General features: G+C 39.6%; 1 protein-coding gene across 2 annotated transcripts in view; it reads left to right on the top strand.

Moving 5' to 3' along the window:
- The window catches only part of myo18ab (myosin XVIIIA b), a 210286-nt gene that overhangs the window by 114762 nt on the left and 78558 nt on the right, over nucleotides 1-16966 (top strand). For both annotated transcript variants that reach the window (XM_073480324.1, XM_073480333.1), the window contains exons 18-21: nucleotides 1465-1651; nucleotides 4396-4603; nucleotides 5527-5636; nucleotides 11855-11920. In XM_073480324.1, the coding sequence (XP_073336425.1) occupies nucleotides 1465-1651; nucleotides 4396-4603; nucleotides 5527-5636; nucleotides 11855-11920 (571 nt within the window). The remainder of the gene's footprint in view (nucleotides 1-1464; nucleotides 1652-4395; nucleotides 4604-5526; nucleotides 5637-11854; nucleotides 11921-16966) is intronic.

The raw sequence follows: 16966 nt of genomic DNA, 5'->3' as shown, positions 1-16966 counted from the left end.
AAGTGTGTTTTGGCTCATGACTCCCACATACTTTGTCACACATTCAAAAACCTTATATCCACGCGTTCCCTGAATTGTGTTGAATCTTGTGATATAGGCCACACCCATTTCTGGTTACCTAATTTTTGCGCAAATTCGCACAATGTTGCAAATCTACTTTTGCTAACTCCTCCCAGGCAATTTCACCGATTTGCACCAAACTTTGCACACAGCATCTGTGGAACCTCCTGACACAAAGTTGTCATAGGAATTTTGATATTCCAAAGAATACTCAAGTTATTAAATAACAACTTCCTGTACATTTTCCATGTTCCAAACAGGAAGTGTTGCATATCTCCACATTGGTCTGTCTGAATGACATGAAACTCAAGTTTCTACTTCCACATGAGACCCTGAGGCTCTCTGAAAAAATTTGGATGATGACCACTAGGTGGCGCTCTTTAAATTCAAGTATTTTATATCTCGACATCGGTTAGTTGGATTAATGCAAAACTTGGTACAGTTATTGCCAATGCCCTCCTGAGGATAGCTGACGAAGGTGTTACCGATCTGCCATTAGGTGGCGCTTTGGTGGCAGTTTAATTTTAGTGACTCACTCTTATTGGGATTGATTCACTTTTGGAGCCAGCCTCAAGTGGCCATTTGAGGAACTGCAGCTTTTAGTACTTAAGCATTGCTTCATTTTTTCAGCCACAAAGGCTTCCGCTTGGCATGAACTGTTTCAGCAGTTGTTCTGGTCAAAGATGAAGGTCACTGTGACCTCACACATTTTTGGCAATAAACCAAGAATTCATGCACTAATTATGACAAAATTTGACACAAACTTCCAATTTGATGACATTTATGTATGCAAAATGTAAAAGGTCATCTTCACTGTGACATCATAATGTTCTCCAAAAACACTTTCCTGGTCATTAGTCAACTGTATAACAATATTCAAAGTTCATATTGATTGCAGCAAAGGGCCACAGGTTGGACATGGTCTACCAACTGAGCTACCTTGGCGCCCTTGGAATGCCACATTTAGTGGCTGAATCAATGTTATCAATGACACCTTTAACTCACGAAGAATTCTAGAATTCTAGTTTGTCCAGGTTTTGAGATATCTGTCTCTGAGGTTTCTGCCTAGAATTATTACAACAATATAGGTCAGAAGTTATCATTTAACCCACATAATCCAAAGAATTACTGTACTTTTTAGAATACTGTGTCTTGTTGCATACAACAGCTAATCCAAACCAAATTCAGACTTGCGGTATCCATAAGGCTTTAGAAAAAGTGAGATCCACGGTTTCAGAGCAGCAGGCAACACTGTGAGCCAAATGATGCAGTGAGCAGCTGCCAACATAGGGGTCTCCAAACAGTAGAATATGCCACTAATGCACCAGCTTAGCTCCCTGTATATTGTAGTATCAATCACTTGCTGATGGCAGTGAGCAATCCATTCTTCTTCTGCTACCATAGGAAGAACATCAGCGGGTTGTTTATGGGCCGGGCCAGTGGGGCCACAGTGTTGTCAGGCTCCATCGCCGGACTGGAGGGCAGCTCCCAGCTTGCTCTGCGACGAGCCACCAGCATGAGGAAAACCTTCACCACAGGCGTGGCTGCCGTCAAGAAGAAGAGCCTTTGCATCCAGGTCAAACTTCAAGTGGTAAGTAGACGAAACAGCAACACATTCTCACTCCCAACTTGTCAAATGCGGCAGCTCGGTCAGTGGCTTAAAGTTTCGAACTACGATGCCATACCTACCCATCTAGTGTCACTTTTGCACGTGAAGGGCTACACACTTAAGTAAGCAATACTACGTAATATACAACGTACGGTTAGACTTTCAAGATAGAGCTTGCTGACACATAGCTCACATATTATGACATATTAAGGACCCTTGTTTACATTGTGAAACGGTCAGATTGGTTAGGTTTAGGCACCACAGTACTTGGTCAGGTTAAGGGGTCGTAAAAATTTGTCGTAAAAATTCCTTCATAATCTATTTTAACCTATCATTTTATTTATAGGGGCGGCTGTAGCTCAGTGGAACCCCGGCTCCCCTGGGCAGAACCGAGCTACATGCCGAAGTATCCTTGAGCAAGATACTGAACCCCAAAATTGCTCCTGACGGGCAGTTGGCACCTTGTGTGGCAGCCTCTGCCGTCAGAGGGCCCTGCGATGAGCTTGCGACTCGTCCAGGGATATACCCTGGCCTCCGCCCATATGAAAACTGGATTTGGCCCCAGCAACCCCTGCAACCTCCTGAAAGGGGGGGATAAAGCGGCAACATCTCCGCGACCCTTACGGATAAAGCGGTCAAGAAAATGAAATGATGAATTTTATTTATAATTTTTTTTTTATGATGTAGACATAGCCGTTATTGTTTAATGGCAGTTAATTTCTGTATTAAATGTTACAACAATAACATTTAATACAGAATAAAAACTTACAGATTAGGAATTTATAAGGGCATGCAGAGAAAAAAAATAACTGAGACACCACTGTGTGGAACCTTTATGTCAACACCACAAGAAGCAGATTATTTTTTTCCCCCCACAATGACAGCGGAGAGCATGAAAACGCCATGGCCATTGTGCCTAAACGGCAAATATTATTTATGCAATTTTCAGAATTAGACAGTTACAATTAAAATATGAACAAACCATTTACAAGAAATTAAACTGAACCCAACTTACTTAAACCCGGTTTAAGTCCACATGGACTTAAACCGGGTGCTCGCAGCTCGCTTAAGCATAATCAAAAAGGGAGATTGCCACAGAGCAATTGCCACTATAGGTCTTTACCTCAAACAGATGACTTCTTATGGCCATTATAATTTAGTTAATAATCTGCACTCTGCTGCCACACTGGAAACTGGAATTACTGTCCCAGTGCCACTTCAGCCAGAGTTTGCAGGACAGCAAGCTCAAATATTGGCAGTGGAAAGTCAGTGGCAGGTGCCCTGAATAGGAGCTGCCATGGCATGTTAGCGGCAGCCGCTGCCGCTATTTGAGCTACTATATTTCCCACACTTCAACCTTCAAAGGAATGTTATAAGAACAAACAACAGTAATGTGGTAGTAGGTAGTGTCTTTGGCAACTTATATGAGATGAAACTGCTGAAAATATATGTGGAAAAGATGCTGCCACCATCTCAGTCCTGCCAACTCTGCCAATTCGGGTCAACCCTCCTTATGTTACATAAATTTAGAACAAATCACTCTTGACTCTTGATCACAAATGGAACACGAACCTCGGTCTCAAGAGGGGAAGTCCTGTGAATGATTCACCTGAGCGCCCCAGCCACCCTGAGTCTGGCCCTTTGTCTCTCTTTATACTACTGTACTAGAGGGGCGCTTCAAGAAGTGATGCTAGAGGGGTATCTACAATGTCAACCTTAGAAAGCTGAGGGCCAGTGAGAACAGACTGGAGCAAGTAATTAAAACATTGTGCTTCATTCCTAAAAAAAAGCCCCACCGGTTAGCTTTTGGAGGTGTCAGCCAACACCAATTGCAAACTGGTTCATTGCTGAAGTAATTTACTGTCATCTTTTTTTTTTTTTATTAATTTATATTAAGTAAGATTAAATCAGCTACTGTAGAGAGCTCCACCAAATTGCTGCTTTGTGCAATTTAAGAGTCACCTCAGAATGCACTTGCATGAACAGCAAGAATACCTTGATTCTTAAATGTATCCTTTCTTTTAGAAATTGAAAGTAAGCATTGGTGCAAATCTAATAGCTCCACCATTCCTCAGACTGTTAGCTTACCCCAGTTCACAACTGGGTCTCAATACCTCAACAATCATCCAAGAGGAAGTTCTGAAATTTTGAACTGGTCTCCGTGCAGCCACCAGACATGGCTAATCTATAGTGATACAGTGCTGTACTGTACAAACTGTATCAAAAAAATGTTTTACGCTGTCTAACATTTAAGAGGAATTAAAGAAATAATGTTTGAGTTAAATTGAGTTTTAGCATTTGAAGAGGTTTTGCATTCCACTGAGGATATTTTAATTGCCTAAAACAGCCCCTGCTCACTCATAGTCCACCCACATATGATCTACATGATTCCTAAGTATACCTCCTCTCACAACATTGTGGATGTGTACAATTTTCACTGATTGACGTCTTCCTTACTCTTGTTGTTGTTATGTTGTACCAGAGTAATTGACAACACCTGTGTGGGTGTGCAGAGACAGAAAAAATGTCGAGTTGCTTCATGCAGCTACTGTAGTTTGCAAGAAGCTAGATTGCTATTTTTCCATCCAACACAGATGGCCACAATGTAAAGAAAATGTCGGGATTAAAATACAAGAAGGCACAGTGACTTTTTGCTGTTGTTCTATCAATGATATCTGATATATATATCTGATATATATATTTAGTCATTTCCTTTCTGTTTTCAGGATGCTTTGATTGACATGGTGCGTCGCTCCAGGGTTCACTTTGTCCACTGCCTACTGCCCAAAGCAGAGGCAGTGGGTGGAGGAGGTGAGCCCCGTGTGACGCATGGAGAGAGCCCAGACTCAGGCCTTATGACTTTGGATGTGGGCCTCCTGAGAGCACAGCTCCGAGGATCCAAACTGCTGGATGCTCTGCGCATCTACAGGCAAGGTAAGAAAGTGACTTTGGGTCCTTGGCTTTTATTTTCTGTTGAATTTAAGTGTAATTGAGAGTACCTGTATGGGTGTGCAAAAAAAAGAAAAATGATTGAGTTTAAGATAATTTTTTGTCCCCTGTGCCATCGTAGTTCTTAATTCCATTGCTTGCCAGTTACAATAACACACAATGTACTCTCTGATGAATTTATGTTGTATATAAATATATATACAGTATATGTTCTGGAGGCACACATAATGCACTGTATTTCTGATCTTTCAACTCCTGATCCACATATTACTCCAATTTATATTATTTATTTTGTTGCAATTTTTCCTGCCTATGTGATACACACACACACACACACACACACACACACACACACACACACACACACACACACACACACACCTGTTAAAGGGACAGTTAACCCAAAATCAAAAATACATATTTGTCCTCTTACCTGTACTGCTATTAATCCATCTAGAGCAATAGATTAATCTTTTCTTTCCCAAATCTTTTGAATCCAGTGAAACTAATTTCCAGTGATAGAGATTCTGAAAGGGTTCCAATAATCTAGGACCCATTGCTGTTACTCTCAAAAGGACCAGTTACTCTTTTATGTCTTTAGTCAAAAGTGTAAGCTTTTAGATGCTTTATCCCTTTGTCCCAATGTAACACTTCACTGAAGTCACTGTACTGTCAGTGTAATTCTATTCTAAAGCTCGAGAAAGACATGTAACCTTGTGCATTTCCACCAGTCAAACCTTCACAAATGTGTCTTTTTGCTCTGAAGTATTTTGAAGTCTTTCTTTTTATGTAGTTCTCCTGAAAATAACAGTTCACCATTGGCTCTCTACTAGCTGTGGACAATCCTTTAACTCTTTGTTTGGCATATTTGTGCTCTCCTCTCTGTTTTGCTGCCTCCCTGGCTCCAGGATACCCAGACCACATGGTGTTTTCTGAGTTCCGCAGGCGCTTTGATGTCCTGACACCTCATCTGACCAAGAAGCATGGCCGCCACTACATTGTTACAGATGAGAAGAGGGTGAGTGTTTGACAGGGTCAGCCTGATACTCTGGAGTGCGTTGTGTGTGACCATGACTGCTGAATTGATATTTGCTACTTTTTTCCAACTTTTATTGCATTCCCCACAATAATTATAGTAGTTAAAAATGCATTACTAACAGGGATGATTCAGATTGTTGTAGCAAGTAGCCACCAGACTATGGAACAGCTTCATTCCCCACGCTTAGACTCCTCAATTCATCATCAACACTCGAAGACACGTTTCTAAAATAGATGTAGCACAAAGGACTCAAAGTTTTGTAATTTAAACCCTTGTGTTTAAAAAAAAAAAAGAAAAGACAATACATTTACCTTGTAACCTTGTAAGTGGCATGGATTTGAAAGCATTAAGCTGTCTTTAATTTATTTTACTGTATAATTTTCCTATGTCAAAAACCATAACCAGCAATGTGCTTGTCTGTCCCTCAAACCTGTCTGTGGGTCTCAGCATCAAGCCCATTAGTTCCTACTAAAGACATAAATGTCCAGTAAAAACCACACAGCTTACAAATGTATAGTTTTATTATTTTTACTGTTTTTTTAAAGGGCCACTGAAGTGCTTCACAAACGTTACTCAAACAGGAAGAAATAGTGCATTTGTTGGGTACTGATTTTAGCCGTGGATTAATTTGGGACTCTAGTGAATATTTGTAGCAGGTTGACAGTGTATGTGGGATTGAGTCATGTGTTCGTGGTGATGAAGGAACACCAATACACCAGTTCACCTAGTACAAAAGTGTGGCTTACTGATTTAATGATTAAATGGTTTCTGGATAACAATGAAGATCTATGGCACAGAGGAAGAAGATTTAGCAGGCTTTGGATACACACACAGTACTAGTAGGATATAATAAATGTTGGTTTGGGTCTGCATACAAAGTGAACTCCTCGTACCCTGTACACGATCCATTGACCTTGTATTCCAAGCACACCTGTATGCTATCTATAAAAAGTTTGCCTGAGATGATTTCAGTCTGCCATGACAGATGAAAGTTCAGTTGCTTTTTTTGAAAATTATTGATGCTGTTAATCCACCTACTCTTTATCCAGTGTAACGTCCCACCTCTGCTTTTCCTGAATTAATTTTTTATTCCAATGTTTTTATTCTGTTTAAATATGCACAGAATAAAAACAGAAGGAAAAACTGACACTATATAAAAACAATAGAATAAGATTTTTAAAAAATGAAATGAATCCAACAAGAAGGAACAACAGACAACAGAAGGAATAAATTAAACTCAAACAAAATCATTGAAATAATATAAGCAGATGGCCAAACATGCACATATTGTCTATACAGTTCACATCTGTTCAGATCTTTAATTTTTCACAACAGGAAATTTGAAACATAAACACAATAAAAACACACAAAGATAATTTAAGACATGAAAAATGCAAATCATAATGAAACATAGGGTGTATGAAAAAATTTACATTACTTAAAGTAATATTATGTAACTCAGCTTCAAAATCATTTTGATGGTACAGTGTCTTGTAATAGGGTGAATGGTGTCTCAGCCACTTGGCCCACTATCACCTGTTTCATGTACCTGTACTATGTAATTCAGTGAGAGGGTAGCATCACAGCGTTACATACATGTATACTTATACATACATACAAGCTTTCAAGACATAACATTGTTATGACGTAATGAGTTTTGTTTGTAGTCAGCACCTACATTACGTCTGACAACATTTTAATAGACCCGGGATTTGTATTTATGACAGTAGTGTTGCACTCAGAAACTGTTGAGGGCGCCAAATCTCACCAAATGCCAATTTCATAATGTAACATTATAGCATATTATAACATTATAACAACAATAACATAATCTTGCTTTAAGTCAATGATTTTTATTTCAAAACCTTTTCTTGTATGATTTCTCTATTTCAGGAGGTACATTACACTGTTTTTAACAGAACCAATTTTAAAATATATTTAAATATTTAATATGGAGATTTCCATAAGTATGAATTATACCACATTTTCGTTCTTGATCTTAATTACACACAGTGGGGTCGGTTGTTAAAACCAAATCCTAAATGTACATGTGCACATCATACTTTAAAGTGTCCCAGATCAAATAACCTTCTGGTCTGTCTTAACTGAATGTGTTTCACCAGCAAATGTCAATCATCAACACTGTGCTCAATGAAACTTACGTTGTACATATTTTCTTTGCTGAAAAGCTTGTTAACCAACCACACATAATTTTTTACTTTTATAGTACAGTATGTTAACAACTGTTCAGAGATGGGCCAATGGGCCAAGACGAAGATAAATAATGCTGGTCGGGTGCTTCAAGGAGATTCAAGTAAAATAACGTCAGTTTTATTTTCATTGAGCTGAAAAAGCTTGCATACATCCAGGATTTGATGATGTGGAGACAGTTATTGAAGTCAGTTAGTTTGTAGTAGTGGTAAGGCTCTAAGGGGAGGTACATCTGTCTGTCATCCGCATAACAGTGACTGGTCACTCTCAATAGCTGCAGTGTTTACTGACACAGAATTAAAAACTGTCAAATTTCAAGAGGCACTCCACCTTTCTCTGCTTATATGTCATTATTAGTACTACGAAATCTGTAAAACAAATATCTTCTGTTGCACTGGAGGAGATCTGGCCACTAAAATAGAAAAAAAAAACCTGATGATGTCATCAGGGTTATTGAATCTCAGTTCGAGTTTAGAGACTACACAAAGCCTGCCTGAGGTGAATCGTTTTAAAGACATTGCTGTTTACCGGGCAGGGAGGTTCTAACACTATTGAGTTACATTATCTGAAATGTAGGATCCAGTGTTTTGAGACCTTTTCTCCATACTATGGAGTTAAAGTGAAGATTTCTCTGCTGCTCCTGCATCAATATTGATGCCGGAGCAATCCCAGCTATCCCAGCTATTTGCCAGCCAAAAGAATTGGTAGAATGTTGAAACTGTAATGTCTGGAGATTCAGTATTTCTCTACTTGCCCTTCACATTTTAATCTCTCGGTGTGAACAGAAACCCTCTATTCCTCCTCTCCTCCTGCTCTCCTCTCTCTGCTGTCCTCTTCCTATTCCAAGAGCACTCTTGTGTGTAATTAATTATGATTGCGCAGGCTGGTAGCATACGGCTACTGTACTGATTAATTACCGGCAGTAGGAAGAGCTCTTTCTTTGCTCTTCTCTCTCCCTCTCCCCTCCTATTTTCTTGTCTCTTTCCACTTTTTTTTCCTTGTCTCATTATCTTTCCATTCCTTTTGTATAGGAGGCAGAACAGTTTAGGAACATCCCTAAGCATATGATAAATGTCTTCTCTACATTCTGTTCAGTATGTAGCAGCTTTGCACAAAGGCGTGATTAGCCTTTATGAGGAAAGGTGGGGCTACTGGAACATATCTACATTAAAAGTTCAGTCAGCAATTCTAATCCAAAACACTCTCTGTCAAATTCAGAGAATACCTCCTCATGGGCTGTGTTTGTTCTCTGTTTGCGCTGAAAAAAAAAATCTAGTGTTCGTACACAGCACTTGCTCTGTAAATGGGGCCGAAACCAAACAACACTATTCTAGCCAATCAGCAACAGGGAAAACACCATTCCAATGTGCTACTAATGATAAATAAATATCATTGGAGATATTACATGGCCAACTTAGTACAAAAATACAGTATTTTACTTGCTTCACCTGTGTAATGTTACCTATTGAGTAGGGATGCTCCGATCAGGGTTTTTTGCCCCCGATACGAGTCCAAGTCCTTTGATTTTTGAGTATCTGCCGATACCGAGTCCCGATCCGATACTCTTATAATACATTTAAAAAATTAAAAAGATCGAAGAAAACTATCCAAGGTGTCCCTTATTTTTTATTATATTTTACCACCCCTCGATATCCCAAATTTACATATCTGACAGTTTGCAACTGCATCGTTCTCGTCACTCACTTTAAAATACTTCCACACAGCAGACATGGTGCGCCACAACTCGCCACTCCGCTTCAAAACAAACTGGCGTGCTGGTCTTCTGCGCATGCGCATGTCGTAAACGGTGGTAGTAAATACTCATTTTATTTTTTTTATTTTGAATCACCAATAGCCCATATATCAACAATCTAATACAAATAATGACTAAATAAATATATATAAAACCGATCTCTGATCGGGTCGTAACGTCCGAGTCCCGATCGAGTCTTCAGTGGCGTGATCGGCCCCGATTTCCGAGTCACGTGATCGGATCGGTACAACCCTACTATTGAGTTTGACTTACCTTTGGCCAATAGATGCTCTGGATTTCACCATATTTATCTTTTGGTCAGCTAGCCCAGTTGTTAGTGATATTGCCTTGGCGCGGCGCATCCATGAATATAAGGGGCATAGTGTGGAGCATTGAAGGGAGGGGTTTATTTGTTTGGCTGTTGAGTTCAAATTAAATGAATGTTTTGTCAGAATCACTTTACCTTTAAGGCCTTCTCAACTGATGTGCCAAGGTTTGTTATATTTATAGGTGAAATCTAGTTAACTGAGTGCCTGCCTCTTTGCATGTGTCTTTTTAAATGATGAATATTTAAAAAGAACACTGAAGTGAATTGTCACTGTAAACAGAGAAGATTTAACTGGATTAATTAATCAGATCAAGCTATCCTCTCTTTAACAAACCACAACACATTGGCATTAAAGTGGCTCACAAGGTTCCTGGTCGATAAGATCAGAGAGGATAGCCCATTCAGAAAGAACTAATGGTTCCCAGTTCTCTGGGTAGATGGGAATGAACAGCAGAAAAGAAAGAAAGAAAGCAAGATGTATGAAAGAAGGCGGTCTAAGACAGAGAAGGGCGTATAATTGGAGGAATAATCTGAGAGAACTGTTTTTCACAGAAAGAGAAAGTGACAAAAAGAGAATACTGGTTTGCTGAGCCTGAGATTTTTTTTTGTTTTTTGCCAAACAAAAAGCCCTGTCTTTCTGCTGCTGACAGCCCAGTTCTGTCAATTCCCCTTATAGTGTGATGTAGCCATGATGTCAGTAGCCAGATGGTGTACCTGCCAAGAGCTTTTCAGACCAACCAGGCTAACGGCAGAGACAATCCACCACATCACACAACATTCCTGTCATCAACCTGTCCCCGGAGTGCCTGATGATCCATTGCATATTATTATCATATCACTGGAGAGTTTCAGTAATCTACATGCTTTAAAAGGTCTTTAAAACAGTGTTGTAGACTGTGGTACACTGGCTTTATACTCTGAAGGATGCCAGTGTCTGACAATCTATAAAGCTGAACAAAAACATTAAGTTAAGAATAACAAATAAAAAAAAATGGCCAACTCAAAACAGCACTCGGACTGACAACTGGTGGATTTCTTGGGACCTGTAACTGCTTTGAAATGGCTCCAAATGACTTTACTGACTTGTTCAAATCAATAATGCACACTTTCAGATCAATGCTGAGCTGTGATGGTGGCTGAGTCTAGTGGGTGTATCAAACAAGCCCTATTAAAATGGTCCCAGAAGAGTCATCAGTCGTTATCAATCAGAATCACTCAGCAGAAGTTAAGAGGCCATGTTACAAAGCAAATTTGTATAACACAACTTTCTATAATCACCAAAATTGATCATTCAAGTTGCTTTATGTATATTTTTGATCCAGCAGATTTGGTCACATTTTGCTATAGACCTATAATAAATTAATTACCGAACCAAACTTCATGAATGTATTTTTGTGACAAATTAGTATGTGTTCCACTCATTCCATCACAGAAACATGAGAGCTGTAGAAATCATTGAAACGGAAGACTGACATGACATAGTGTACATGCTCTTTACAAGTGGATTAAGGCTCTCCGAATAGCCTAATTCAACACATTCAACCAAATTATTATTCAGATATTGATATTCTAGCATCAGCCTTGAAAACGCTCTGAGTTGAGCCCTATCCACCAAACAATCTGCAGTTTGTCTTTTAAAAGGTTGAGTTGACACTATAGATGAAACAGAAAAGGGACCTGAGAAGCTTCTCTGTCTGACTTGTTATGTCCTATCATGTCCCCTCAGGCAGATCAGGGGGAGGTGTTTGTGTTTTCTGGTGTTAAGGTGACATGGTGTTTGTTGCTATGGTGCCAGGCTAGCATCTTCTGGGCAACTGGGTTATGTGGTCATGAAGAGGTAAGGCCCAGAACGAGCAGTGGTGACTTTTGCTTATCTGTCTGACTGTTTGCTTTACTGGTTTCCAGGCAGTGGAGGAGTTGCTGGAGTCCTTGGAGCTGGAGAAGAGCAGCTACCACATGGGGCTGAGCCGGGTGAGTGGAGTCATACACATGCTCACGTACACTTTCCATCTCATTATACAAATAAAGACTGTTAACCTTAGACCTTAACGCTGTAACTTTTCAAACGGTAGCCACTTTAACAGCAGATAGACCCCTATATCTGAAACAAGCATATTCATAGAAATGCCTTGTTGCTCATGTTTTGGTGAAAAATCTCCCTGTTTTCTGTACTGTAAATACACCTTAACAAGAAACCAATAAATTATTAGCATAGATTAATTTGTCAAAAATAACATAATTTACACAACACAGACAGATAGTGACAGGAAATACGGAGAAAGAGTGGGGATGACATGCAACCACAGGCTGGAATTTAACGTGGGCCGCCCCGGTGAGGACACAGCCTCCGTATATGAGGCACACGCTCTACCAACTGAGCAACCAGGGCACCCCTTGAATTGATTTTAAATGACTAGTGCTTACTCCGTTAGCTTGATGCTAACACATAATGGTAAACAGGTTAACGTAAATTAGCATTGGGGTCGCAACAATATTATCTCAATCAATGATTCATTGTAGTTCACATGTTTAACATAAAACAACATGCACTCATACTTGCAGGTATATACAGTATTTTACATGATCTGTGGAAATAAACTAAGTACAGCAATGATGCTACTGAAATAAGAAATAAATACAGTATGTCTTATGACTGTAGACATGTATGATTCTTTTTTCCATGGTCTAGCCAGTAAAAATTGCAATAAATCACAATATTAAATCGCAATACTTAAGAACCATAATACATATCGAATTGCAGTATTGTGATAGTATTGAATCAGAAGAAAAGCATATTGTCCCAGCCATAAAATCTACCAATGATTCGTCATCTAATCATGTGAGCAAGCTAACCTAACTGTACGCTAAATCAAACTGCAGGGCCTATCAAAAACAACAAACTGGTTAGCTAACTACATGTTATTTAAACATGTTGGCCAGTTATCTATTATTATCCCAAGCGTATGGACATTCTTGTGAGACACAGTGGATCGTTGTACCAAGGAAGAGTCTCTGACATACCCTCCATCTCAGAAACCAGCGGAGAAATTGTAAGGGATGTTAGCCTCACCCCCTGCATTAGCCACACAACTGCTGCTGACTTGTTTATACATGGCACTATAGGCTGCCCTACACATTACTGTAGGCCTAGTTTAATATGAAACATAATTTTATACAACATGTAGAAGGGTGTCCCTACTCCATCTCTCTATCAGCTAAGGGATTGTTGGCCTGAAAAATGTTGAAGATCCCTGCCCTAGTTGAATCATGTTTCAACCTCAACCTTAGGAAAAATCTTTGTTGGAATGCGGCAGTCGCCAGCCAATTGCAAGAAACCCTTAAAATTGACATAAAACACTGCATGCTTTACATCAAATAAAGCAAAAGCTGTGTCTCTCACCATGGGCAGTTTGACCTTTGGGCTTTTGCATCTTTTGTTGAACTATCAAGGGGAATCTTTGCTTCTAGTCACAACTTCAAGTCTTTTCATTTGAACACGCTCTCAATTAAATAGATAATAAGAAAGCATTTCCCATTCTACTCACCTACCTTTTTAACAAAAGCTGTGGTGGGCATGGAGAAGTCAGTGGTGTTTTGTTCCGCTGTTTTGACAAGTATTCCCACTTCTTAGTTTCACTAGTTGTAGTGTGTGAAATATTTTTCTGTTCATGGAGAGGAGCTGATCTTTTTGACTGTTTGTATCAGTGACCCTTGCCAAGCAGCAGTCAGACACTGCCAGACTCCAACTCTTTGAGATAAAAACACCCAGCTAATCGCAAGGAAAAAGACAGGCTGATGGTTTTGTTAATTAGATCTGTGAATGTCTGTGGAATAAAGAACAGAGAGCGCCTTGAGCTGTCAATTAGAGAAGTTACTTGGCAGATATTGCAGGAAGTTTAACCTTGCCTAAGTGTTGGTGCGTGTCAGTCTATACTTAGCTCCCTGCTTTTCCCAAGTTCAGATAAAGTTCCACATCAACTTTTTTGTTCTGTGGTGTTCATTCTGCTAATGTTACTAATGCGTCTTGTTTTACATTGTTTATACTAGTGGACAAGACACACACAGGTCTAACCAACCCACACACTGGGTCACTTACTTCATCTATTATCTATATCTTTATTTTTATACTATGTACTTCGTGCATTGTGGGAATCATTTGGAATAATGAATAAATTAGCTGACTCAGAGCGGGGTTGCCTTATTGTAAATACACTGGATTTACATTACTTGTTACTTTTTGTACTAACAGACATATATTAGGTGTCTGCCAAGTTAGACTGGGCAATAGAAACTACATACTCTATGTACAGTACTTATTGAAATGCTTGAAAAAGTTGATGTTCTGAAAATGATTTACTGTCAAATCAATACATTAATAACAATAATGTCAGTGTTTGAAAGTGGTGAAACAAAGATTTACATCACAGAATGTCACAAGATCTTCATCTGGCTAGCATGTGCATTTGTTTTGGAAGTGACTAAGAACAGCTCTGTATCCAAACAGAGACTGACAAAGGAAGAGTGGCACAACAAGGAATGGAAAAAATGTCAAAGAAATTAAGACAGCAGCCCAACCTAAAACACCGTCAGCCACAAAACACATACCTGAGACAAACTTATGTTAAATCACTGAGAGAATGCATATAAAAAAAAACAACATCATCATCAGAAACTAAGAGAAATAACAAAACAACAAAAAAGACAACCTTGCTCTACAAAATGGCAATCTCTGGAAAGATTATTTTGAAAACTATATGATGAAATTTCACATAAAAATCTTAAATCCAAGAAAACTGACAATCCTTGAATCAGCGATCAAAAATAATCAGACCCTCTTGATTACCTAATTACAATGAAAGAATTAGACCTGACCGGACCTGATTGCTTCAGGACAGAGATGCTGAAACACGGCAGCCCTCAGCTGAAACAGGCCCTGCTTCAGTTGTTCGATCTTGTTCTTCAGTCAGCTCGCTTTCCTGAGATCTGGAGCCGGGGGCTTATTTCCACAATACATAAGAGTTGAGATAAAATGCACCCTAAGAACCAATGCTGCATTTGCATGAGCAGTGATTTGGGGAAGATTTGCAACATTATCAGTGCCTTCCTTATGGAACACAATGTCCTGAGTAAAGGGTAAATTGTCTTTTTAACGAATCACTGCACCACCGAGCACGTTTATACCCTACACACGCCAATTAATGATCACACACACCAAAAAAACAAGGGTAAAATGTTTGGATGTTTTATTGATTTTAAAAAGGCTTGTGATTCTGTTTGGCAAGAAGGATTATATTATAAAATTCTCCAAATCGGAATAGGCAGAAAACTAGCTATGTTATTGTCTTCATAATAATAAGCCAACAGCAAGATATACCATTGTAAGCAACTTAGCCAACATAAAATGTTGATGTAAAAGCCAGTTTGTTCCACTGCTGTCTGCTGTCACATCTTTGCTATATTCAGTTTGGTCTATACTGTAGGTGTGGCAATAATCACAGAGGCTTTTTGTTGAAGCAGCAGTAACAGAGCATCCTCTTTTAAATCAGTCAACATCTAGTGGAATAAATGACACAAAGCGAACACTTTTTTTATGCAGTTTAAATTTGCCGCTAATCTTTCAAACTGAAAAGTATAACACACAAAATATTATTACCTTAGCTTTGTTGTCAGAATGATTATCATCCAACATAATCGTGTCACCCATGACACATGAAGTGTGGACTGTGCAAGTGGCTGTGTCTTTTCCAGACTGGCAGATGGCCCACCTCTCACTGCCAAACTGCCCCAGTGGTTCACTGCCAACTCGTATGTGGCCGTCTGCCTGATATCATTAAACCATACCTGCACTAACAAATGGGTCTCCAAGGAGCATAGCAGTTCATGCTAACCAGATGTGTTGTCTCCTCTTTAGCTAGTTTGCCATCATCTGCCCACAGCAGCATTTCATACCAGAGTTCTGATATGAGATACTGTACATCCACTCACTCATCCTGTAGAGTGTTAATATTCAGAAAAAATGTCATGCCAACACACAATTACACACCATATAGGAGCAGCAGACTCACAGTGACAACTAATGTTTTTGACATCCCACTCTCATAGGCCTTATGACAGCCATAATCATCCCTGTACCTAAAAAGTCTGCTGTGTCTAGTTTTAACGACTACCGCCCTGTTGCACTTACCACCATCCTGATTAAGTGTTTTGAGAAACTGGTTCTCAAAGACACATCAAAGACAACATCCCTACCAGCTTGGACCCTCACCCGTACACTTTCAGACAGATCCACAGAGGATGCCATATTCACTCCCATCCAATCAGGTATCACACACAATGAGAATAAGAACAGCTACATCAGAATGCTGTTTGTTGATTCAGCTTAGCATTTAATACAATGTCACTTTGGGCTTGACTACCACACTCAGCAATTGGATGTTGGACTTCCTCACAGGCAGACCCCAGAGAGTAAGGACTGGCAGTCACACCGCTTCTATGTTAGTGCTCAACACCAGAGCCCCCAGGGCTGTGTGCTCTGTTCCTGTTCCGCTCTTGTTCACACTGTACACCCAGGACTGCACTCCCAGACATCAAGAGAAGTCTATGGCAAAATATGCAGACAATAACACCATTATCAGCCGCATTACAAACAACGATGTGAGTTCATATTGGGAGGAAATCTTGCAGAGTGGTGCACAGAGAACAAGCTACTGCTCAACGTCAGCAAAACCAAGGAGCTGATTGTTGATTTTAGAGAAAAGGAGGCAAAGACACGCACCCCTGTTTACATCAGTGGAGCTGAGGTGGAGAAGCTGAACAGTTTTAAGTTCCTCAGAATGACCGTCACAGAGAACCGATCTTGGTCAGCACACATCGCCACCCTGGGTAAAAAAAAAAAAAGGCTCTACTGCTGAAGGAAAATTAGGGAGACTAAATTCTGGAGCCAAATTCTGGTACTTTTACACTTTTACAGAGGAGCAATAGAAAGCATCCTTACTGGAAACATCACAAACTGGGCTC

The sequence above is a fragment of the Pagrus major genome, chromosome 2 (genome assembly GCF_040436345.1).
Source record: "Pagrus major chromosome 2, Pma_NU_1.0".
Taxonomy (NCBI): domain Eukaryota; kingdom Metazoa; phylum Chordata; class Actinopteri; order Spariformes; family Sparidae; genus Pagrus; species Pagrus major.
Note: the sequence above shows the minus strand (reverse complement) of the source record. Positions and strands in the feature narration are given on the sequence as shown.